The sequence below is a fragment of the Zingiber officinale genome, chromosome 6A, assembly GCF_018446385.1.
Source record: "Zingiber officinale cultivar Zhangliang chromosome 6A, Zo_v1.1, whole genome shotgun sequence".
Classification (NCBI taxonomy): domain Eukaryota; kingdom Viridiplantae; phylum Streptophyta; class Magnoliopsida; order Zingiberales; family Zingiberaceae; genus Zingiber; species Zingiber officinale.
This window is the reverse complement of record NC_055997.1, coordinates 109,311,832-109,337,647: the sequence shown is the minus strand read 5'-3', so window position 1 is coordinate 109,337,647 and position 25,816 is coordinate 109,311,832. Positions and strand designations below refer to the sequence as shown.

General features: G+C 40.0%; 2 protein-coding genes across 6 annotated transcripts in view; one reads left to right on the top strand and one right to left on the bottom strand.

Moving 5' to 3' along the window:
• LOC121997379 (glutathione S-transferase T3-like) overlaps window positions 1–25,816 on the top strand; it is a 75,857-nt gene that overhangs the window by 15,570 nt on the left and 34,471 nt on the right. The gene's annotated exons all lie outside the window — the stretch shown is intronic.
• LOC121997380 (tropinone reductase homolog At5g06060-like) lies at window positions 3,376–4,743 on the bottom strand. 2 transcript variants are annotated; one of them, XM_042551762.1, is made up of 5 exons: window positions 4,583–4,743; window positions 4,279–4,486; window positions 3,959–4,175; window positions 3,769–3,875; window positions 3,376–3,678 (listed from the first exon to the last, which is right to left on the bottom strand). In XM_042551762.1, the coding sequence occupies exons 1-5, from the start codon at window positions 4,651–4,653 to the stop codon at window positions 3,502–3,504; spliced, it is 780 nt and encodes a 259-aa protein (XP_042407696.1). In that variant the 5' UTR covers window positions 4,654–4,743; the 3' UTR covers window positions 3,376–3,501. The 2 variants fall into 2 exon arrangements, with proteins under 2 accessions (XP_042407696.1, XP_042407697.1); XM_042551763.1 differs by having other exon boundaries at window positions 3,558–3,693.

The window sequence follows — 25,816 nt, the reverse complement described above, 5'->3', positions numbered from 1 at the left end:
TGGTGAGGTTTCTCCACCCACAAGGAGGTTGAGCTAGCCGGAGTTTGCCGGAGACTAATCTACTGACGGATTGAGGGATCGTCCACCTTACGGACACGCCGTGGAGTAGCAGCAAGTTATCTCCGAACCACGTAAACTCCTTGTGTTAGGGTTTGTGTTTGGTTTGTTGTCTTCTTCTTTCTTGTTTTAGGTTAACTTTTGTATTTGTTAGTTTGTTTTTGTATTCTGCTGTGCACTAACATTATAGGAAGTAAAGTTTTGGGTGAGACGCTATTCACCCCCCTCTAGCCGACGTCAAGGTCCTAACAAGTGGTATCAGAGCTAGGTGAGCTCTTGTTGGACTAATCGCCAAGAGAGCGGCTAGAGGAAGAAGATGGAGTCGGAGGGACCTCTCGGATGGGACATCCGAATCCCACCTCCATACGAGCACGAGGACTTCGACTATTGGAGGAAGCGCATGGAGATGTGGTTCCAAATGAATTGGAACCAATGGATTGCGTTGGAGGAACCGTTTAAAGTTCCAACGGACAAGAAGAGAAAGCGTCTCCGACGTCGATATTGGACCGATGAGCAAAGGGAGCAATCGGAGACGGACAAGGAGGTAACTAGAATTTTAATTAATTTATTACCTCTTAATGCAATATTGAATGTAGGTGAATACGAGAATGCAAGTGACCTTTGGAAAAAGGTAATTGCGCTTCATGAGAGTCATACACAAATCCAAGAAGAGGAGGAGCCCAAGGAGAAGGGCTCATTGGTCCAAGAGGAGAAGGACCAATCGAATGTTGACACGAGCTCAACATCCGAGGAGGAGAAGGAAGATGAGGAGGTATCATCCACATCTTCTAATGAAGATGAAGAAGAGCAATCCAAGGATGAGGAGATCTTGGAAGCTCAAACCTCCACCTCAACTACCAAGAAGAGCACAAAGGACCATATCAAATGCTTTGAGTGTGGTAAGATGGGGCACTACAAGAGTAGGTGTCCTTCGCTCAAGAAGGTAAAGGAGGTAAACCCTAAACTCACTAAAGTTAATTTAGAAACTAATGTGAGTTGTAGGAAGAAGAAGGAGAAGAAGCACATTAGGTGCTTTACATGTGGTGAGTGGGGTCACTACCACACAAAGTGCCCAAGGAGAGGAGAGCTCAAGAAATTGGCGCACTTGAGAAAGTGGGAGAAGAAAAGAGCTTCAAGGGTAAGGGAGGTAAACCCTAACTTGAATTCAAGTTCAAATTCAATTCCTCCATGCATGTTAGAAATAATATGAATTATTTGCCCATGCATATTTATGGTTTTAGATATAATGATAGGAATAGGGTTAATGTAAGTGATAACCCTAGGAAATCATTTTCAAATGATAGACCTAAAAAGAAACAACCTATCTTTCCTAAGGAGAAGAAGGTGGTTGAAAACCTAAGCATTAATCCCAAGAAAATGAGACATATGCCTAGGAAAGTGGGTAGGTCTAAGGATGTCCAAAGTGGACATGTTGACTCTAGGGTTAGAACCCTAGAATTAGAAAATCAAGCCTTGAAGGTAAGGCTTGAAGAAATGGAGAAAGTCCTAGAGAGGTTCATTATTGGACCTAAAGGACTTGACATGTATTTGAGTGGTCAAAGATCCAAAAATGCCAAATTAGGTCCCTCCAAGACCAAAAGGAGGTCAAGTGCTAAGGTAGCACATCACATTGGTAAGGGAGGTGTGACCAAGGACAAGGGAGAGTTATCCAAGGCCAATAAGAAGGAATATGCTAGGGTGGCATATAATTATGGCAAGGATGATGTGTCTAAGGTGAAGGGAAAGAAGAAACTAACCAAAGACAAGATGTCTAAGGTTAAGAAGGTGAGTTTTGTAGGCCAAGTGTCACCCGAGGTGCACCGAAGTGGCCTAGTCATAGTAGATGAGTCGCCAAGGGAGGTGACTAAGATTAAGAATTCTAAGGTTAGGAAGAGCCTTTGGGACCCATGGTAGATGGGTTATCAAATGTGCCAAGTGGTTTGGAGACGGACTTAAGTCTCTAACATAGTGGGTTGGCACAATTGAGTTGAGTTTCATGCATAGAAATATGAATTGGGTTCATATTGCATGAAAATTAGTTTTTGATGTATAGATGTCATATAAACTAATGCTAGTGATGCATTATGGGTTGGTATGGGCAAATACATCAAAAGGAAGCCAAAACTAGGACTTTAGGTCAATGTTCAATTGAACTATTTAGCTAGTTTTGAATTTTGTGTCAATCTTGGGATCTGTGATAAATATATTTTTATATATATTTTTCCCAAGTAGACAAGGGTACAATAGACCTCTCCACAAAATTTGGAAATTTTTGGAGGTCTAGGGAATTTCTGGTGCATTTCTGAAGTTGACCTGAAAAGGTTGATTTTTGCATAAATAGGGTGCCAGTCGACTGGTGCAGATACCAGTCGACTGGTAACAGTATTTTTGAGCACAGAATGTTTCTGTAAGCTCATTTTGTCGATACCAGTCGACTGGTGCCGATACCAGTCGACTGGTGCCGATACCAGTCGACTGGTAACAGTAGATTTCGACTACAGAATGCTTCTGTAAGGTTCTGTCGAAGGGGGCAGTCGACTGGTACCTAGTTCAGTCGACTGATACCAGCCTAAAAGTGTTTTTCAGCATTGTTCTTGACCGTGTCAACTCGTTTAAATGTATGAGATCCATGGGGGATAAATACATGAGTTTAGGGTCAATTTGGATGACATGTTTTCAACAATTGAGATATTGTTGGAGCTCTTTTTGATGTATGACAAAGGGGGAGAAGTCTAGGTTTAAGTGGGAAACCTATACACCTTTGCGAGAAATCCTAACTCGAGGGAGAGCTTAGGTGAAGGGAGAGCGATTATTTAGGCAAAGGGGGAGAAGTTTACCTTTGCGGAAAATCCTAGCTCAAGGGGGAGCTTAGGTGAAGGGGGAGCCTAGGGATTTAGGTTCCATTATTTATGCATGAGTTGATTTGCATATTTATTTGCATATGTATTGCATTTATGTTTCCCTAACTTAAACAGGTTGCCAAACATCAAAAAGGGGGAGATTGTTGGAGCAATCTAGGTGTCCTAAGTTTTGATGTTTGGGCAAAGGTTTAAGTTAGGTTTATTGTTGTATTTGATATGTATTGTGAGTGTGCAGGATACAGGTACAACAAAGAAAGTCCAAGGGTGAGTCTAGATCCAAACTAACCAACTTGAGTGTCCCCTAATATGACAAATGCGTCCAACATCTTCATCCACATCAAAAAAATAAAATATATTAAGCACAATCCATGAATTAAAAGTAATTACAAATTGGATTAGCTCAAGATGCATCTTGATTAGCAAAATCTAACTTCCAAATCAATTACTCAAACAAAAATGAGTCCCAAAACCAAACAATTCAAATCAAAATAAAGAACCAATTTGCATACCATCATATAACATACATGCCCATGTTTTTATTAAAGTGGTGTGTGTAGATATATATACACACACACGTCGAGATTTAATAGTCACCGCATATTGTTTTACCTCCATCGACGGCAATCACTTGACCGGTGATGAAAGAGGAAGAAGGAAGGCAAAGAAAAACAACCGAAGCTGCCACTTCCTCAGGCTCTCCCACACGGCCAAGCGGAGTACGATGACACCACTTCGCTACCAGTTCTTCGTTCTCCGTGAGCTATTAAACATAAAACTTTTATGCAATTTAAATTTTTATGATATTTAAATAAAAAGGAACAATTAAGTACAAAGATAAACGATTACATACCCACTTAGCCATCGGCGTATTGATGACACCGGGAGCAACACAATTGATACGAATATTGTCCTTAGCCCATTCGCAAGCGAGGCATCTAGTGAGTTGGTTCATCGCTCCTAAAGACAAACCAATTTTCATGTTGCATTTAGATATTAACATGTTTTTTTTTTTTAATATTTTTGGAGAATAATTAGGATACCCTTAGATGTTCCATAGACGGACATAAAAGTGGTTCCTTCGAGACTAGCAATTGAAGAAATGAAGATGATATTGCCCCGTCCAGATGCCTTGAGAAGAGGATGAGCGAGTTGACTCAAATGGAAACCAGCTTCCAAGTTAGTGTTCATGGTGTGCTTGTAGTCCTCTTGAGTCACCTCTAAAACTGGTTTAATGTAACCAGACGCTACATTATTAACCTACACAAACAGTCGATCGATCGAATTCAGTTACCAATTAGAGAATTAAAAAATATTTATCAATTTTATCAAAACAACGACAAGAACAAATGCCAATCATCACTAGGATATTGAGTTTGCCGTTGAAGATGGCGCTGACTTCCTTTATGAGCTTCTCCCTCTCTTCCGAGGACGAGACGTCACAGACCGAACCAGTCACCTGAAGCTTCAGATCTGTCCATTTCTGCAAACTCTCTTTCAGCTCTGCTTCATTCCTGGCACGCGTATGAGCTGCTGCTCCAAATCTTGCCAGTTCTTCCACAATAGCACGCCTGCAATAGCAACAGCAACAAAATAATAAAAAAACAATTTTTTTATTCAAAAATAAAAAAAATCCTATAAAAAGAAGATAACAGCAAAATATCTACCCTATCCCTTTGGATCCGCCAGTGACCAAGGCTGTTTCTCCTCGAAGAGACCATCTATTTCCCAACTCCATCGACTGCTTCTATCTGATCAATTCTCAGAGAAAAATATGAGAAGCTAAGGAGGAGAAGAGTAAAGTGGCTAGTGACTTTGTTATATATATGTATATATAAACAAACAAAATAGGTATTTTAAAATAGTTTTTTTCCTACTACACAAAAAATTAAAGATGATAATTTACTTTGTTGTCATTGTGTATTTCATTGGATGGAAGGATAGGTGAGTGATGGGTGCTTGCATTCGATCGGATAGAGAAAAATCATTGAGAATATTTTTTCTTCTTTTGTGTGGGCCGTTGTTGTCTTTTCATGAAGGGTAACATAGGAGATGAGTTTTTTTTTTTCTTTTATTTTTAAAGTAAATTGCACAAGAATCAATGTCATGTTTATGTCCTTTCGCTGTCTATGTTTTTTCTTGTTTATTTTGTCTATGAGCTGCACATGTGTCAAAATTGTTGAAGTTGAAAATTTTAAATAGAATTAATTTACACAGCTGGTACTTTTTGGTCATACTCAGCCCATTGCAAATGAAAAATGGAAACACAGTATTGCAACTTTTTCCATTACAAGTGCTCATTCATATATGTATGGGTAAAAAATGATTGTCCTTTGGATAAATCTAGTGGTTAGTATATGAAGTATTATCATAATGAGATTTGAGATTCAAATTTCGATAAAGTCGAAGTAAATACCTCTTTTATGTGTTAGTCATTATTCCAAAGGTTAGTAGCTGTCCGTGATTTATTTCTTCCGTATTGATTCTGGGATGGATTGATGGAGACGTTGGGACGAGCGTATTTAATTTTTTTTTTCCTGCCACAATGGGTAAAAAAAGGCACAGGACACGTGAAGAATAGTCTTTCTTTGATAGGTCAATAGAGGAAGAAGCTCCAGCTGTAAAATTTAGTGTGCTGTTGGTAAACAAATAGAAGCTCTCTATCAAATAAATAGAATTTAATTTCCACTCACGGTAGAATTATTTTTTGTTTTCTTATTTTTTTAGTAAATAGTAAGAAATATATTAAAACAAAATTAATATTATTTTTAAAAATAGTAAAATTGTTTTTTTTAAAATAAGATTATTATTAAAACAATAATAATAATAATTTAAATATTTTAAAATATATTTAAATTATATTTATTTAATATGTATTAATTTTAAGATGATTGAGTGGACCGTACAATCCATAAATAATGAGTGTTAATGTTAAAAAAAATATGAGTTAAAGAGATATGTTGTTATAATGAGTATATGGTAGTGAATCTCATGCTTTTTGATGAGATGATAGATGTTATAATGGGTTAGCGTTATGAATGCTCTTAGTAATGAGAGATGTGGATATGAGCAATTTCTAAAACTATCCACTTATTTTTGTACTTTACTCATTTGTAAATGAACGTCCAAGAAAAAGTGTAAAAAGAGGTTGGTTGTGACTTTCTTTTTCCTTGCAATAAGTAGAACATATTGGACAAAACAATATGTTGTCGGAGATTTATAGAGTATTAGCTTAATTTAAATACACCGAATTAAATTCACTTATTTGTTGAAATGACTTGAGATGATAATTTCATGCTGACAGCAAGGGCTGATTTCTACTAATTGCTGAGTGCAGACCGAGCTCCGAGTCCGAGCAGCAAAGTCCGAGCGGGCAAGCAGTAGATTGGCTGATCGAGAAGAATGCAGAGCGACTGACCAGGCAGTTAGGCCGAGCGGATAAGCGACCAACCCCGCGTGCGAGTCGCACAGCAGAGAGGCCGACTGGGTTAGAAGCCGGTCTAGAGAGCAGACAAGCCGAGCTATAGGTCGGTCAAGAAATAAGATAGGCCGAGCGAGAGGCCGGTCGGGCAATCAAACAGGCTGATTGATAGGTCGGTCGGGCAAAGCAGATAGGGCGATCAAACGAGCGGCTAGAGAGGTCGATCGGGTGAGTGGAGCGGTCGGGCGAGCTGAGCACGCGTGCGGCTGATCGGACGGAAAGGCTGACCGAGTTATCTGCCGAGCGAATTTCGTCGAGCAGGACGATCAAATGGGCAATGAGGCCAAGCGGGTGTTGCAACCGGGTGAGTGATGCGAGCAACCGGACGTGTGAACTAAGGCCTGCGATACACAATTTTCTTGAAACAGATTCGCCCCACCTCCGACTGTGCTTCGAGGTTTCCTCAGGTCATTTGTTTCCCAAGATACAACGATTAACCGTGATTTCCACCAAGCACTGATGGTCACAGCGAATTAAGTGGTATCCAAATTATCACGAACACTCCATCAAGCAAAAGTTACATGACAGAGGAGGAGGGAACGTAGGTGGAGAGCTTCTGTTGCTTTTCTTTCGTATGTGTGTAACCTTTTACCTGTGGTCGTAGCCTTCTTATATAGGAGCTTAGACCAATGAGTAGCGTTAATGATCGTTTAATGATCATTATTTACTAGCCGTGTAACACTAATGTTTCACTCGGTTGCATTAATCTTTCTTTAATGCATCTGTTACACAAGCAGCAAAAAGATTTACGTGGCAAAATGTTGGTTGTTCCACTTGGGTAAATTTTGCACCCACGCGTGAGAGAGAGCCTTGTTAGAGTGTAGACTAAAAGCCTAGCTTTTGGTATAAACATTTATCTAGAAATAAGAATCACATTGGTCAAATGTCTACATTTATGATAAATGTAGTTGTTCAATTAATTTATATTGTAGATAACATGGTGTGTGGTGTCACATACAGAAGATCATGTTATCGGTTCCTTATAAATTATAAACAGTAGCTCACGACCAAGATGGAAAGGAACAAACCATTGGAAGGTCGTAGTGTAATTAGGTATTAGTTTATCTTAACTATATAATTACACTAGTACACTTAGAGTGTATTGAGTAGGACCATTTGAGGTCGTTCCTTTTATACTGACTTTATAAAGGAACAAAGACCTCAGTTATTATGGAAGTGTGTGCTCTTAATCCTAATATAATAACAAACACATATATTTGATATTTATTTTTTTAATTTATCAATGGGTGAGATTTAGTTCGATAAATCAATAAGCCCGATAAGTTGGGAAATGATATCACTTATAGTGTGTGTTGTTGATTATAGAAGGAAACTGTGTCCTAGTGATCTAGGTTGAGAATGTCCCCAAGAGGAGCTCATAAGGATTGTCATGTTAAACCCTGCAGGTGGACTTAGTCCGCGACGCGATGAAGTGGTTTTCGCGGCTAGATATTAATTCAACATTAGTAACTTACTTAATTAGTGGACATTTGTTATCTTAAACACAGGGAGACTAACACACTCATAATAAGAAGGAGCCCAAAATGTAATTTGGGATTGGTGCGGTAGTTCAATAATAGTTCTTTAGTGGAATGAATTATTATTGATGAAATTAAGTTGTGTGTTCGGGGCGAACACGGGATGCTTAATTTCATCGGGAGACCAAAACCAATTCCTCCTCTCGGTCCCTATCGTAGCATCTAGTATATAGAGATTTATACCCACCGCATACCCACCTTCTTACCCATCCAATGGGGCCGGCCAAGCTAGCTTAGAACCCAAGCTAGGACCGGCCAAGATCAAGTGGATGAGTCATGTAGGTGGTCGGCCAAAGCTTGGGTCCCAAGCTTAGGTGGCCGACCACTAGAATATTAAAAAGGATTTTTATTAAAATTATTTCTTATGTGGATATCATGATTTTAAAAGAGAGTTTAAAAATTAAAAATTTCCTTTTATAACTTTCTACAAAAGATTAAGAGAAGAGATTAATCTCTTTCCTTATTTGTAGTTTAAAAGGATGATTTTAATTTTTGGTAAAAACTTTCCTTATTTGTAAATCATCTACATGTTTAAAAGAGAGTTTAAAATTTGAAATCTTTCCTTATTTATTGTTTAAAGGAGGATTTTAAATTTTAAGAAAACTTTCCTTTTTAACCATGTTCATGATTTAAAAGAGAGTTTAAAATTAAATATTCTCTTTTATAAGTTTCTACAAAAGATTAAGAAAAGATTTGATATCTTTCCTTATTTGTAGATTAAAAGAGATTTTAATTTTTAGAGATAACTTTCTTTTTATCCACATGTTAAAAGAAAGATTTTAATTTATTAAATTTCCTTTTTATAAACCAATCATGAAGGGATAAAAATTATTGGAGAAATTTTATAAATTTCCGGAAGCAAATAAGGAAGTTTTAATTGGTGTTTAAAATTTTATTTTCTTGGAAGTTTATTGTTGTGGCCGGCCATTGAAATTTGAAAAGAAAAAAATTGTTTTAATTAAATAAATTTTCCTTTTCATTGACAAAAGAATTAAGGAAGTTTTTATTAAATTTTCCTTATTTGCCAAGACCAAGGATTATAAAAGAGGGGGTAGAGGAGGCTTCAAGGCAAACGACTCTATTCTATTTTTCTCCCTCTTTTCTTCCTTGGGTGTGACCGGCCCTTTGTTTTCTCTCCTCTCCTTTGTGTGGCCGAAACTTTCTCATGGTGGAGATAGCTTTGGTGGCCGGATCTAAGAAGGAGAAGAAGGAGAGAAAAGAAGCCTCTTTTCTAGTATCCCTTGGAGCATGGTGGTGGTGGCCGAACCTCTTCATCCTAGAAGAAGTTTTGATGGCCGAAACTTGCAAGGAAGAAGAAGGTGATTAGTGGTTTCTCATCTCGGAAGAACGTTGCTCACACAACGTCCGAGGTTAGAAGAGGAATACTGTAGAAGATCAAGAAGTCTTTCTAGAAGGTATAACTAGTAATTTTTCCTTTCCGCATCATGCTAGTTATTTATGGAAATAATACCAAATACAAGAGGCTTACGATTCTAGAATTTCGAATATGTTTTTCGATGTTGTGTTCTTTTGTTTTTTCTTTTCCTTGTGATTTGATTGTTCTTTTCGGTTAACCTAAAGTTATTTTAGGAAATTAAATATTAGCTTTCCATAAAAGGTTTTGTCTAGTCGGTGGTGGTTGCTCCCATATCCAAGAAGGTCATGTGCCTCGCCACGTCAGTACTGGGAACCAATTATGGAAATTAATATTTAATGGAATTAATAACTTAAGGTGATTTGGGTCGAACGTGTTAAGTTCCGCAGGAGACCCAAGTCAAAACCTAAAAGAACAAATAGATTAAGTTTTGGATCAAACGTGTTAAATTCTACAGACGATCCAAAATTTAATTTAAAAGAACACATGGTAGCTAGGAAAAGATTCAGATCTTTGTACAAAATTTTTGTACAGTGAAACCTCTAGGTTTTCCGAGTAGCAACCAACAATAGCCTGTCCCTATGTATCTGTTCACATGCTCAATACATGTGAATTAATATAAACCAACCAACATGTCATGAAACTTCCAATGTGGGACTAAAGTCTCATTCACAATGGAACCTCTTTCCTCTTTCACCTCTTCTCCATTCACATCACTTATATCCAACAATCCCCCATATGAATGGAGATAGAGTATGTGATAGCATTCAGTAGTTAAGTCCAATATAGGATAGGTAGGTTTTACCCTTTGAACCTTCCTTTATGAAGATCTATTTGCTTACTAGCTAATAGTAGACATGATGTCCTTGAACTATTCTATCATCGGTGTAAGCATTGACATATCTTACCCAAGACTCTTCCTGATACAACTCAGTTCTCATGAATGTGTTCGTTCTTGGATATGAACATGCCTGGTTCTGTGAAAAGCTCTAAGAATTGTGCCTCCAATTCTCTTCAAAGCGACCCTACTTCTTTCTCACATAGGTGATCCCTCAAGAGTAGTCATCTACTCTTCTTGATCATTAAAAGTTCATTGGCTTACTCTGATCCAGTTACTGTTCTATTGGGCTGGGGTACCTCCCCACAGTATGTCTAGTTAGTGCAAATTAGTTGTCCCTTTAAACCTAGTTCTTGGGATCTCCAGTCAATATAGATAGTGTGTCCTCTGCACTGATCATTGATAACAACATCAAGCTCAATTTTTGTGATAAGTTTGCAACTAATTCTTTGTTTAACCCCTTGGTTAGCGGATCTGCTAGGTTGTCCTTTGACTTCACATAGTCAATAGTGATAACTCCTATTGAGAGTAGTTGTCTAATGGTATTATGTTCGCAACGTATATGCCTAGATTTACCATTATACAGATGGCTCTGTACCCGACCGATTGCTGATTAACTATCACCTTATATGCAAATTGTCGGCACATGTTTCGGCCATCGTGGAATATCTTCTAAGAATTGTCGTAGTCATTCAGCCTCTTCACCACATCTGTCAAGAACTACAAACTCAAATTCCATCATGGATCTGGTTATTATCGTTTGCTTAGAAAATTTTCAGAATATGACTGCACCTCCAAGAGTTAATACATATCCACTCGTAGACTTAGAATCTTTTATGTCAGATATCCAACTCGCATCGTTGTATCCTTCGATCACAGTAAGATATCTCGTATAGTGCAATCCATATTCACGAGTATATCTCAAGTACCTCAATACTCTTATTATCCCTTTCCAGTACTCAACACCGGGATTATTCGTGTATCTACTCAGTTTACTTACTACGTAGGCCAAGTCTGGTCGTGTACAATTTATCAGGTACATCAGTCTTCCAATCACTCGAGAGTACTCTATCTGAGAGATACTTTCACCTCAATTTATCGATAGATGTTACTCGTATCTATTAGCGTTTATGCCAATGCAATATCATCCTTGGTGAATTTCTTAAGAATCTTGTCCACGTAATGAGACTGACTAAGAACAAGTCCTTTTGTTGTTCTAAAAATTTTGATTTCTAGAATCACATCAGCTAGGCCCATGACTTTCATGTCAAATCTTGAGTTCAACATATCTTTAGTATATTTGATTATTTTATCATTACTCCCAATGATAAGTATGTTATCTACATATAGGCACAAGATGATGTAGTCATTCTTTGTGACTTTCATGTAGACACATTTATCACATTTATTAATTTTAAATCCATATTCCTTCATGACATTATTAAATTTCTCATGTCACTGCTTTGGTGCTTGTTTCAAGCCATATAATGACTTCACCAATCTACATACCTTGTTTTTTTTGTCCTGGCACAAAAAACCCCCTCAGGTTGCTCTATGTAGATTTCCTCTTCTAAATCCTCGTTTAGAAAGACAGTCTTTACATCCATCTGATGTATTTCAAGATTTCATAGAGCGGCAATAGCCAATAATACTCTAATGAAAGTTATTCTTGACACCGGAGAATACATATCAAAATAATTGACACATTCTCATTGTCGGTATCCTTTGATTACTAATCTGACCTTATACTTATCAATTGTGCCATTTGACTTTATTTTTTTTCTTGAATATCCACTTGTAACATAGTAATTTACTTCCAGGAGGAAGATTCACAAGTTTCCAAGTATGATTTTGTAAGATAGAATCTATCTCAAATGCAATTACCTCTCTCTAGTGAGGTTTATCAGAAGAGCTTACAACTTCTAAGTAACTTCGGGGCTCACTTTCCAATATGAAAGTGATAAAATCTTATCCATAGGATTTTCTACCCGAGCTCTTTTGATCCGTCTAAGCTCAACCTCCACTAGTTCCTCATCACCATCTTCACCTTGTGTTTCATATACCCGCTTTGAGGAACTAGCATCCTCTTGGGTCTTATACGAAAACACATGCTCGAAGAACGAGGTATTTCTTGATTCTATTATAAAGTTCTTGTGTATCTCCGGTATTTATGACTCATACACAAAAAATCAATACGCACTGTTGTTTTATGCATATCCAATAAATATGCAATCAACAGTCTTTGGTCCTATCTTAATCCTTTTAGGATTGGACACCAACACTTTGGCAAGACACCTCCACATTCGTAAATATTTGTAGGACGATTGTCTTCCATTCCACAACTCATAAGAGCTCTTATCGATCTTCTTTCGGGGCACCTTATTTAAAAGGTAATTAGTTGTTAACACAGCTTCCCCCCACATGAACTCTGGCAGTCCAGAACTCAATAGAAGAACACTCATTATCTCCTTTAGAGTTCGGTTTTTCTGCTCAGCAACTCCATTTGCTGAGGAATATAAGGAGCTATTGTTCATGTCTGATTCCATGTTTAGCACACAACTCAGCAAACAGTGAGACATATTCACCGCTTTGGTCACTTTGAACCACCTTAATCTTTTTATTAAATTGGTTTTTAATCTCATTTTTATAGAGAGTAAATTTCTCTATAGCTTCATCCTTACTTTTGAGAAGATACATATAATAATATTTTGTATTATCATCTACAAAAGTAATGAAATATTTATTACCACCACGTGTTGGGGTACCTTTTAGGTCAGACACGTCAGTGTGGATTAGGTCAAGTGGTTCGTTATTTCTTTCAATATATTGAAAGGATGACCTTGTCATTTTCTCTTCAACACAAATCTCACATTTGAGTTTTAGGTCAAGGTGGAATGTAGGTATGCTTTGCATATTTATTAATCTATGCAACACATCATAGTTAACATGTCCTAGTCTATTATGCCACAAACATGAAGACTCAAGCATATAAGTGAAAGAGCTTCCATTTTTATTTATCTTAGGCCTAATGACCATTACATTGAGCTTGAATAGCTCATCAGAAACATAGCCCCTTCTTACAAACATTCCATTCTTGGACAATACAACTCTGTCTGAGTCAAAAATAATACGAAAGTCATGCTTACTTAACAATGATCCGGACACTAGATTCTTCCGAATCTCCAGAACATACAATACATTGTTCAGAGTAAAGTCCTTATCCGAGGTCATCTTCAACACCACTTTTCCTTGGCCTATGATGTCCGAGGTTGTTGAGTTCCCCATGAACAACTTGTCTCCAGTGACTTCTTCGAAGTTGTGGAGCAACTCCTTGTTACAGCACACATGTCTGGTGGCTCCAGTATCAATCCACCATTACCGCGGGTTTGAACCGATCAGGTTCAGTTCAGAGACCACAACGCAGAGGTCATCTATTTCTGGTCCCTCGTTCAGGTTGGTCTCCTGCTTCTTCTTCAGCTTTCTGCACTCCGAAGATTTGTGACCTACTCTGTGATAGTTGAAGCACTTCCCAGAGAACTTCTTCTTGTTGATATCTCCTCTGGATCCCATCTTGGAAGACTTGGGGTTCTTCAGTTTTGAGCTTTGGCCATGCTCGACCACATTGGTTTTCACAGTAGCCTGAGAGAACAACTTTCTCTCTGAACTCTTTGTTAGAGTGTATACTAAAAGCCTAGCCTTTTATAAATATTTTATAATGAAATAAAGAATCACATTGGTCAAATGTCTACATTTATATGCTAAGTGTAGTTGTTCAATTAATTTATATTGTAGATAACATGATGTGTGGTGTCACACACAGAAGATCATGTTATCAATTCCTTATAAATGATAAACAGTAGCTCACGACTAAGATGGAAAGGAACAAACCATTGAAATAGTCGTAGTGTAATTTGATATTATTTTATCTTAACTATAAAATTACACTAGTACACTCTGAGTATATTGAGCTGGACCATTTAAGGTAAGAAGAACAAGACCTTTGTTGTTATGGAAGTGTGTGCTCTTAATCCTGATATAATAACAAACACATATATATAGTATTTATTTCTTTGACTTATCAATGGGTGAGATTTAATTCGATAAATCAAGATGCTTGATCACCTATTAGAGAATAATGGCTACTCACTAGAAAAATTATACTATTCTGACATATACACGCAGCGAAACCTTCCTCTGCCTAAGGGAAGGTTGATTTACATCCTCCACTGTCCGACATATTCTGACATCAATCATTCTCTAATGTCTCATTATTACAGAGGTTATGCGTGATAGTATAAAAACAAGGTCCTCTGAGTTGGCTAGGTATGCATACGTGCAAGCGCACCCACATGCACACGCATCCACACTACTGTTCTATTATTTATCTTCTTCTCTATTTTTCGTCGAGGCTACGGTTCTGAGTCGAGCATCGGAGTGCCTATGCCAGAGAACCTCTCTCTAGTTCTCGCTCTAACATTCATGTTTGCTCTCTTTGTGGTGTGCACAGGTCCGTGGCTTCCAACTCCAAGTCCTTCCTCTATCAACATTCCTGCCTTCTTACCAGCTGCTCATCTACTCAGCTTCTAAATAAGTTCAAATTGGTGTCGTCTGTGGGAATACACTCACATATTTCGGAATGTAAGGATGGACACAACCGGTAAAATCAACGTTGCCATGACACCGGAGGAGCACGAGCTATTTATGAATGCCAAGGCGCAATCACTATCCCAAGAAAATGCCACGAATTCTCACCCGCATCGAGCACCTATGGCCTCGGTAGAGGAGTTTCCTGTGTCAAAGAGAAGATCCAAGCAGAAGCAACTGTTTGAGTTTCCCCGAGTATTTTTCTCAGTGTCTGGGGAAGGCTACGCTAAAATCGAGCGGTCACAAGCCTCTTCAGCTAAAAATTTACCCCCGAAAGACCTAAGGCGAGGAAGACTCTTGCCACCAGGAATCACCTGAACAACCCAATGTACCTTTCTCTCAAGAGGTACTAGATGAAAAGCTACCTAAGTATTTCCGACCTTTATCGATTAGGTAGTATAGAGGCAACACCGATTCTAAAGATTGCTTATGAAGATTTAAGAATGACGCTCTACTGTACCAATTCAACGACACAATAAAATGTCGAGTGTTTCTGACCACTCTCTAAGGCTCGGCATTTTTCCTGCTACTGTTTCAACTGACTACTAGTCAGATCTATTACTTGTTTTAAGAAATTTAGAAAAACCTTCATACACCACTTTGCCAATAGCAGGATGTATCAAAAGATCAACCCGGGTTTGTTCACGCTTAAGGAAGAGGCCAAGGAATCCCTACGAGCATACATCAAGCATTTCAACCAAGTGGAGCCAGATGTTCCGTTCACTACTTCGGAAATATTAATAAGTGTCTTCTCTCAAGGCCTTTTAGAAGGAGAATTCTTTTGAGCCCTCGTCGGAAAGCCCACAAATGACTTCAACAACTTGTCGGGGAAGATAGTCAAATACATTAATATAGAGGAAGCCCAAGTCGCCCAGAGAAGGAGGTGACGGTCCTAGCTCCAATCGACCAAACCGAGCAGAAACCACCACCACCTCTAGTACACCCAAGAGACCCTTGACTGAATCTTCCCCCGATCCAGGAAGCGAGAGCGGTACAACATGTCGAGGTCGTTTAGACCTCTTTTACTGAACCCCTCAAGTGAGTATCTCGATTTTGCACTTACCATTGATTCAAGATCACGATACAAGAGACTGTTATCAGCTCGCTCGTGAAATGCGGCGAGTTGTTGAGCTATGTCTGCCATCGTCTCAAATCACACCTCAGTTCCTTAAGCAATTAGCTCCTAACCCCAACATCCCAGTTGCTTGGCCAAAACACCTCAAGTAATGGAAAACCAAGGCGGTAGATTGGATGACCAAGGCAAGGAACTACAACATACCCGAGAAAAAGAGAACCAGGGAAATGCCATGGTAAGAGACATTGGTATGATCTCTGGAGGCTCCACTGACGATGATTTGACCAGATCCAAGAAGTCTTATGCTTACTGACTTGAGATTCATGCGGTCGGCTGTAGCCAAGAACAAGCAGCCGACCCTAAATCAACTTTGAGTCTCAAGACCTTGAGGGAGTGGAGCTCCCTCATGATGATGTGTTCATCATCAAAGCTATAATCGCTAACAGCTGAGTGATCATAGTCTTTGTTGACATCGAAAGTTCTGTTAATGTGCTTTTCAAGAACACCTTCGACAAGCTGTAGCTTGATACAAGTGAGCTCCATCCGATGGCCATGGCCCTATACGATTTCACATGGAACAAGGTATAGCGATCGACCAGATCAAATTGGCCATCTCTTTGGGTACCGAGCCCTTGGTGAGAACCTAAAGGAGCATATTTATAGTGGTGAACGTTCCATCTGTCTACAACATCATCTTGGGAAGGTTTGCCATGCATGAATTCTGTGCGACTGTCTCTACTTTCCACCAAAAAGTAAAGTTTCCAGTGGAGTGACAGGTTGGTGAGGTAGGGAGAGTAGCTCACCGCACGAAAATATTACATTGATATAATAAAAACAGAGGGGCAGGGCCTAGAAAATTCAGATGGAGGAGTCCACGCCATCCAGGAAGAGTCGTTGCCTCTGGTTGATGAGCCTATCAAATAAGAGGAAGTATAGATACATCTCGACTGACCCAAGGGCATTACGAAAATAGTGACCGACCTCCCACCAGAGACCAAGAAGAGCTTGGTGGATTGTTTAACTCGAAATCGGGATGTCTTCACTTGGTCTTCGTGAGAACTGACAAGGGTATCCCCAACTATGATGGAGCACAAACTCCACCTTGTTCTTAACTCCCGGCTAGTCAAGCAAAAGAAAAGAAATTTCCCTGCCGACCAAAATAAAATTATCTGATTGGAAGTCGACGAGTTGCTAGAAGCAGGACACGTCCAAGAGGTGCAATTTGTAGGATCGAATAGAATTTAGATATCTCCACAATGACATGATATTGTCCATTTTGGGCCTAAACCCTCATGGTTTTGCTCTTGGGTTCTACCCAAAAGGTCTCATGCCAATGGAGATATCTTTTCTCTTATAAACTCATGATCTTTCCCACGTGTTTTCAATGTGGGACTATTTTTACAACCTTACAACTCCAACAATCCTCCCCTCAAACAAAGGACCACATGCTTCCCACGTTTGATCCTTGACCCACCAAGTCTTCCTGCCCTCGGTCCACCCGACCTACTAGGACTTCCTTGCCTAGCCGCAACTAGGACTTCCTGCCTGGTGTCTGGTCCTCTTGATCCGAATATAGGAGCCCCCACTTTCTTTGTTCGAGATAAATATTGCACCCACATGGCTCAATCAGACCATAGCTCTTGTGCACAGTCGATGGTTAAACCTTTTGACAGTCCGGGCTCTGATACCAATTGTAGGATCGAATAGAATTTAGATATCTCCACAATGACTTGATATTATCCACTTTGGGCCTAAACCCTCATGATTTTACTCTTGGGTTCTACCCAAAAGGCCTTATGCCAATGGAGATATCTTTTCTCTTATAAACTCATGATCTTTCGCACGTGTTTTCAATGTGGGACTATGTTTGCAACCTTGCAACCCCAACACAATTTCCCTCTTGGTATCCAAATCCAATGACAAATGGTGGGTTTGCATCAATTTTCATGATGTTAACAAGGGATATCACCAAATCTCTCTCGCATGGGAGGACCAGGGGAAGGATCTTCCAAAAGAAGATTGGGAGAAATATTGAAGTCTATGTAGACAACACTCTTATCAAATCCTCTTGGACAGAAGACCTCATTACGTACATCGAGGAAACTTGTGTTGAGTCACTCTGGGAGCTAGAGGGGGGCTGATTAGCTTCGTTCGCTTGGTCGACGAGTTGCTGCAGCGGAAAACATTCAAGAAAATGCTAACGCCAATATTTACTTGGTATCCACCTCAAACGAGGTGACTAATCTAAGGATTCAACCATCTCTCACACAACCACTATGAAAATACTCATTTTTGGAAACATTCTGGAGGTGGAGAAACCTCATATAAACTCATAATAAAGCAAGAATAAAAGAGAAGCTAATACAATAGAAATCTTACAAGATTTACATAAATGAAATCCTAGTTAGTGTTGGATCGAGAAGCGCTAGAGGGGGGTGAATAGCGCTCGTGGCTTTCACTCGTTTCGGATTCGTAAAACACTCGAGAAGTAGCTATTGGGTTCTTCGGGCCGCGAAAATCGCTTTTTCGCGTCGCGAAAACCCCGAGTCACCCAAAGCCGTAGATCCGTGCAAAGATTCGTAAACAAAACTTTTCGAAAAACCTTTTCTTGTACGAGTTTGTAAAACCTTTAGATCTACACTAGATAAGGGTTATACCTTCGAAGCGTGCCTTTCGCTTATCCCGCTCGTCCAAGGAGTTGCCGGATCTCTAGACCGTCAAACGCCGGTCCTCTAGAAGTATCCACACGGACACGTAGGTGGAGAAAACCTCACACAAAGGTGTGCTAGCACCTTGGTGAGATTCGGCCAAGCAAGGAGGAGAGGGAGAGGGAGAGGGAGAGCTTGAGAGGAAGAAGGAGGAAGATTCACCATACTTGAATGAAAATGAATTCTCATTCAAAACCCAAAGTGGCCGGCCACTCTCATCTAGTGTAACTCCCACATTAATTCCAATTAATGTGGAGACCATTAAGAGTTGTAACCCCCATGAGGTGGCACTCTAGGATGATGTGGATCAACACTATTGGTCCACATCTTGCCACCTCACTAAATGACATGACAACAAGTGTAACCTCCTCATTTAATGTGGGCCGGCCACATTAAATGCTATGGAGGCTTGTAACCTCCATGAGGTGGCACACATTGATGATGTGGAGCAATCCTATTGGTCCACATCTTGCCAACTCACTAGTGATGTGGCAAAAAGTCAAGTCAAACATGACTTTTTCTCTTCCTCTCAAATCAAGTCAAACTTGATCAAATCTCTCTCATGGTTGATCTAATCCAACCATATGATTCAAGCCAACTTAATATAATGAATCTAATTCATTAAATTAAGTTGATTTAATGAGTCATAATCTAAATTAGACTCATTGAATACATGAATCAACTTGAGTCCAACTCAATTAGCCCAATTTGGATTACTCTTAATCCAATATGATTCATCAAATGAATCTAATCCTCTTGGTTCATCATATGAACCAAATCTCCATCTAATTGACCGTGTGTGACCCTATAGGTTCTTGTAACGTTGGCAATGCCCTAAACCCATTTAGGAGCATAAGTAATGAGCGGTATCTAGCAACACATCATTACTACCCAAGTTACAAGAATGTCGAGATCCGACATCACCTTGTGACTACCAATTGTGACTCCTCACAAAATATATGACATTGTCCTTCTCTCCTAGACATCTAGATTGATCAATGTGAGGCATAGACCGTGTCATCCTCTAATCAATTTAAATCTTGAACTCCAAGTAGACTCACTCGATCAAATGAGCTCAACATCTAATGTTGACTCATTTGGGCATGACCATGCACTTAGTGGTCTCACTCTATCAAGAATACCGATGTCGCTCCCGTCATATGGGAGGGATAGATTCCATCTACATCACTCACATCCCTCCGCATAATTTGTTACATACCCAGTAATCGTCTTTATAGTCCACCCAGTTACAGGTGACGTTTGACGAAACTAAAGTACATAACTCCTTATGTAGGGATCCATGGTGACTTCAGGTCTAAGGACTAATAGTCATACTAATAGCCACATGAGAAAGTATATGACACTCATATAACGATCCATGATACTTTCTCATGGCGGGTCATTCAGTATACATTCTCTAATGCATACTCATGTGTCAGCTTGATATCTCTATATCCATGACTTGTGAGATCAAGTCATCGAACTGACCTACATGCTAGTCTTATTGTATTAACATTGTCCCTGAATGCTAATACTCGACTAGGAATGATTTAGAGTAGTGTTCCCTATATCATCTCACTATCGATTCAACTAATCGATTGATATAGGTATGAACCTTCTACTCAAGGACGCTATTATACTTAGTCTATTTGGCACTAATATAAATAAGTATAATAACCAAACAAATGCCTTTATTAATATACAAGAATATGATATACATGAGTCTATACAATCATCAAATGATTGGCTCTAGGGCTCTAACTAACAATCTCCCACTAGCACTAGTGCCAATCAGTATAGGCTCTAAGGCCTAAAGACCTAGTGTGACCATCATGCTTCCTCTGTGCCAAAGCCTTGGTCAAGGGATCAACGATGTTAGCCTCTGTCGGTACTCTGCAAATCTTCACATCTCCTCTATCGATAATCTCTCGAATGAGATGGAAGCGCCGTAGTATGTGCTTGGTCCATTGGTGTGAGCGAGGTTCCTTCGCTGTGCTATAGCTCCATTGTTGTCACAATAGAGCTCAACTGGTCACGATGTTAGGAACCACCCCAAGTTCGATAATGAACTCGGATCCAAGCGCCTCCTTCGCCTCGATGCGAATATACTCGGCTTCATTGTAGAATCACCATCATCCCGCTTGAACTCTTCCGGACCACCATTAATGCAAAATATGAACCACCTGCGATCGGTAATCATCCCGATCGGTCTGAAACTGACATCACCGTAACCCTTTACAGTTAGCTCATCATTGCCTCCGTATATCAAGAAATATTCTTTAGTCCTTCATAAGTACTTAAGAATATTCTTGACCGCTATCCGTGACTTTCACTGACTGGTATCTGCCGTCATGCTCAAAGCATACGAGACATCGGTCGAGTACATAGCATGGCGTACATGATCGATCCTATGGCCGAGGCATAAGGGATCCGATCCATGCGGTCTCTCTCTCTCTAGAAGAGGGACCTTGAGTCTTGAAGACTCACGCCATGTGACATCGGAAATCCCTTCTTGGAGTTCGCATGACAAACCAGAAGGAGTACCTTGTCAATATATGTACTCGACTTAGGCCAAGCAATCTCTTAGATCTATCTCTATAGATCATGATCCCTAGAATGCGGATGCCTCACCTAAGTCCTTCATTGAGAAGCAACTCCCTAGCCGTGTGACTGAAGCATAGGGATATCCTTCCCAATGAGTAGTATGTCATCCACATACAATATGAGGAAGACAACTATGTCCCCTACAACCTTCTTGTAGACACAAGGCTCATCTTCGTTCTTGATGAAACCAAATTGTTTGATCGCATCATCGAATCGAAGATTCCAACTCCGAGAAGCTTGCTTTAGTCCATAAATGGACCTATGCAGCTTGCATACTCTACTAGTATGTTGTGGATCTACAAAACCCTCAGGTTGTGTCATGTACACATCCTCGAGTAGGTTTCCATTCAGAAACGCGGTTTTGACATCCATCTGCCTTATCTCATAGTCATGGTAGGTTGCAATAGCAAGCATGATCCGAATGGACTTAAACATCGTTACTGGAGAAAAGGTTTCATCATAGTCAATACCATGAATATGCTTGAAACCTTTAGCTACCAAACGACCCTTATAGATAAGTACATCCATGTCAGTCTTTCTCTTAAAGACCCACTTACACCCAATGAGTTTTACCCCTTCAGGTGGATCAACCAAAGTCCATACTTGGTTGGTGTACATGGATTTCATTTCGGATCTCATGACTTCTAGCCATTTCTCGGAATCTGGTCTCATCACAGCTTCCTGATAGGTGGTAGGCTCATCCTCTATGAGCATAACGTCATCATGGTCAGACAAGAGAAATGAGTATCTCTCAGGCTGACGACGTACCCTATCAGACCTGCGAAGAGGTATGTCTACTTGAACTGGTTGTTGTTCCCCAACTCCTTGTGGAACATCATCCACAACACTTTGTGGTTCCAGTTCAACTTCCATCGAGGCTTAAGTGCTAGTATTCGCATCTTGAACTTCTTCAAGATCGAATGTGCTCCCACTAGTCTTTCTAGAAACAAAGTCCCTTTCTAGAAAGACCCCAATCTTTGCCACAACTACCTTGTGCTGACTGGGAATGTAGAAGTAATATCCCTTAGTTTCCTTGGGATATCCAATGAAAAAGCACTTGTCGGATTTAGGTCCTAATTTGTCTGAGACTTGGCGTCGTACGTAAGCCTCACAACCCCAAATCCTCATGAAAGACACCTGGGCATCTCTCCCAGTCCATATCCTATATGGTGTCTTTATCACGGCCTTGGATGGAACTCGGTTGAGAATGAAAGCTATCGTGTCTAGAGCATATCCCCATAGATATGTCGGAAGATCTGTTTGACTCATCATAGACCGTACCATATCTAATAAGGTACGATTCCTCCTTTCGGACACACCATTCCACTGTGGTGTTCCAGGAGGAGTGAGTTGGAATAGAATCCCACACTCAGCTAAATAGTCACGAAACTCATGGCTTAAGTATTCACCACTTCGATCTGATCGAAGTATTTTAATACTCTTGCCAAGCTGGTTCTGTACTTCATTCTTGAATTCTTTGAACTTTTCAAAGGATTCGGACTTATGTGTCATCAAGTACACATAACCGTATCTACTGATGTCATCAGTAAATGTGATGAAGTACCTATAACCGCCTCTAGCAGCGACATTGAAAGGGCCACATACATCACTATGTATGAGTCCTAACAAATCAGTCGCTCTCTCGCTATGCCTAGTAAAAGGAGTCTTGATCATCTTGCCTCGTAGGCATGACTCGCATATCTCATATGATTCAAAATCAAATGAGTCCAGCAAACCATCCTTATGGAGCTGGGATAAGCGCTTGTCATTTATATGACCTAAGCGACAGTGCTAGAGATAAGTGTGGTTCATATCGTTCGATTTGAACCTCTTGGTACTAACGTTATAGATAGGGCTCTCTAGATCTAGAATATAGAGTCCGTTTATCAGAGGTGCACTACAATAGAACATATCGTTTAAATAGACAGAACAACATTTGTTCTTTATTATAAACGAGAATCCTTTCTTGTCCAAACAAGAAACTGATATAATGTTCTTAGTCAAGGCAGGCACATAACAACAATCATCTAATTCTAGTACAAGCCCAGAGGGAAGAGATAGATGATAAGTTCCTACAGCAATAGCAGCAACTCGTGCTCCATTGCCTACTCGTAGGTCTATCTCACCCTTCATCAATGCCCTGCTATTCCTCAGCGCTTGTACATTAGTATAAATGTGCGAAGCACATCCGGTATCTAATACCCACGATGAAGAAATAGAGAGGTTGACTTCTATAACATGTATACTTGAAGTAGAAATCTTATTTCTCTTCTTCTTAAGATCTTTCAGGTATTCTTTGGATTTCCTCTTCCAATGCCTTGCTTGTCCTTGATATAGATGACAAAGATGCTCAACCATATCGTAAGCGCCCATCAACTCATGTTGCTTCTGAAGCTCAGAGTTCATGGTCGCGAGCATAAGACAGGACACATCTAATGCGTCATCTTGATGCTTCTTGTAAGCATCTCGGTCTGCTCGCGTGGCAGTGGCAGGAGGAGCCTCCGGAATGGGCTGCTCCAGCTTACGTTCCTGAGTGAGAACAATTCTCAGGTTACCAGTCCAGGAAATTTGCTCCGTTGAGCTTGTCCTTCTTAAGGACAGAACGCAGGGAGAAAGAGTTCGTATTCGACGTCATGGTTATCTACAACAGAAAATTTGCAGAAATAAATATCATATTCTTTTAAAATCATTTAATTAGGCCTTTAATTAAATGATGCTCCCACTGAATTCTATAATTCTTGTGAGACAAGATCCACATCATACTAACCTTTGAGTTAGCTTTGGCTAATACGCCCAAGGCTTAGTATGATCGGTAGGTAACGATTATCAATTACATCTCTATGCAACTCTTGTTTATAGAATCAATATCCGCATTTATATTAAAACTCGAGTTAGCTTTGGCTAATACGCCCGAGAGTTAATATAAACGTGATTTTGTTCTACCTTTCCAACTATTGGAAGAATGCCTATAGTTGACTCGATCCAACCGAGTAACTAGGAATACTCAATCTAATTGAGTTTGTATTCACCCATGCGTTGATAGGAGGGACCAAGATTGTCCCTCCGTACCCTACCAAGATAATATGTATTGCTCTGCTTTGGCAGATTCAACAATACATGTGATCGAGGTAGTGATAGGTATCACGGCACGGTTAGGCATTTAGAGTTGGTTCGATCTAGATCTAATCTAATCGAGAAGGATGCATCTTGTGCACGACTTAGATCTAATCTAATCGCAAGGGTGCATCATGTGCACGACTTAGATCTAATCTAATCGTTAAGGCACTTATTAATTAATTAATTATTAAAATGCATCAGATACATAACAATTAATTAATTAATCTATTTGTGATTTAGTCATGGCCCTACTACGATCTTCTCAAGCCAATGAGAAGATCGAATGGTCAACCTAGGGTCAACAGCTTCTCCAAGCTCCTCCCTTTGACCACCTTGTGTTGCTCATGCCCGCCTCGAAACTCCGTCTCGTGTGGACCCTCCACCGCTCCAATTTGTACATTACAATTTGAAACTCGAGTTACATTCGAGTCTAAATCTAATTTACAACCAGAATAAGAGAAAGGCACGACGCGTAGGCCGTGAAAAAATAAAAATACAGCACACACAATCATATGACGGCACGCAGGCCGTATTATGAATTACAACAAAAATCCAATCTTATTGGGTATTTTGGGCCATGACTATCACAAATTAATATATAATTCAAAATTATATATTTTTCATAATTTTTCTGTAATTTTAAAAATAATTTTTACAATTTTTATGAGTAAAATTTCCCGGCGGTCCCGTTTAGCGGTTTCGGGCGCAATCGCGGAACGGATCCCCTTGCAGGGCCCAGGGGCAGCGCCCCTACCCGCGATCTAACCATCGCGAGGGTTCCTTTGCGATCCAACAGCGCCTAAACCCGCTGTCCCAAAACGATTTGGGTCGAGACATTGCCGTTTCGGAAAAATCTTCCCGGCGGGTTCGTTTTTAGCGATTTCGGGTGCAATCGCGGAGCAAATTCCCTTGCGGGGTTAGGGGCAATGCCCCTACCCACGATCTAACCATCGTGAGTTGCTCCTTTGCGATCTAATGGCACCCGACCCCGCTGTCCCAAACGGATTTGGGGCAAAACGAAGCCGTTTAAAAGAAAACTTTCCGGTAGCCGAAGCCTACAAGTGCCGAGACACTTGTGCTTCGCTTCTACGGAAAAATTACTCATAAAAACTCTAAAAACTCAATTTTTACAGAAAATCACAGAAGGTATATTTTTCATAAAAATACAAACGAACTCTGATACCACTGTTGGGTTCTTCGGGCCGCGAAAACCGCTTTTTCGCGTCGCGGAAACCCCGAGTCACCCAAAGCCGTAGATCCGTGCAAAGATTCGTAAACAAAACTTTTCGAAAAACCTTTTCTTGTACGAGTTTGTAAAACCTTTAGATCTACACTAGATAAGGGTTATACCTTCGAAGCGTGCCTTTCGCTTTCCCGCTCGTCCAAGGAGTTGCCGGATCTCTAGACCGTCAAGCGCCGGTCCTCTAGAAGTATCCACACGGACACGTAGGTGGAGAAAACCTCACACAAAGGTGTGCTAGCACCTTGGTGAGATTCGGCCAAGCAAGGAGGAGAGGGAGA

Coding starts and splice junctions, on each gene's coding strand:
- LOC121997380 (XM_042551762.1), bottom strand. CDS start 4,653: ATGGAGTTGGGAAATAGATGGTCTCTTCGAGGAGAAACAGCCTTGGTC. Junction 4,487..4,582: donor GGCGGATCCAAAGGGATAGG/GTAGATATTTTG, acceptor TTGCTATTGCAG/GCGTGCTATTGTGGAAGAAC. Junction 3,679..3,768: donor ATACGCCGATGGCTAAGTGG/GTATGTAATCGT, acceptor TATGTTTAATAG/CTCACGGAGAACGAAGAACT.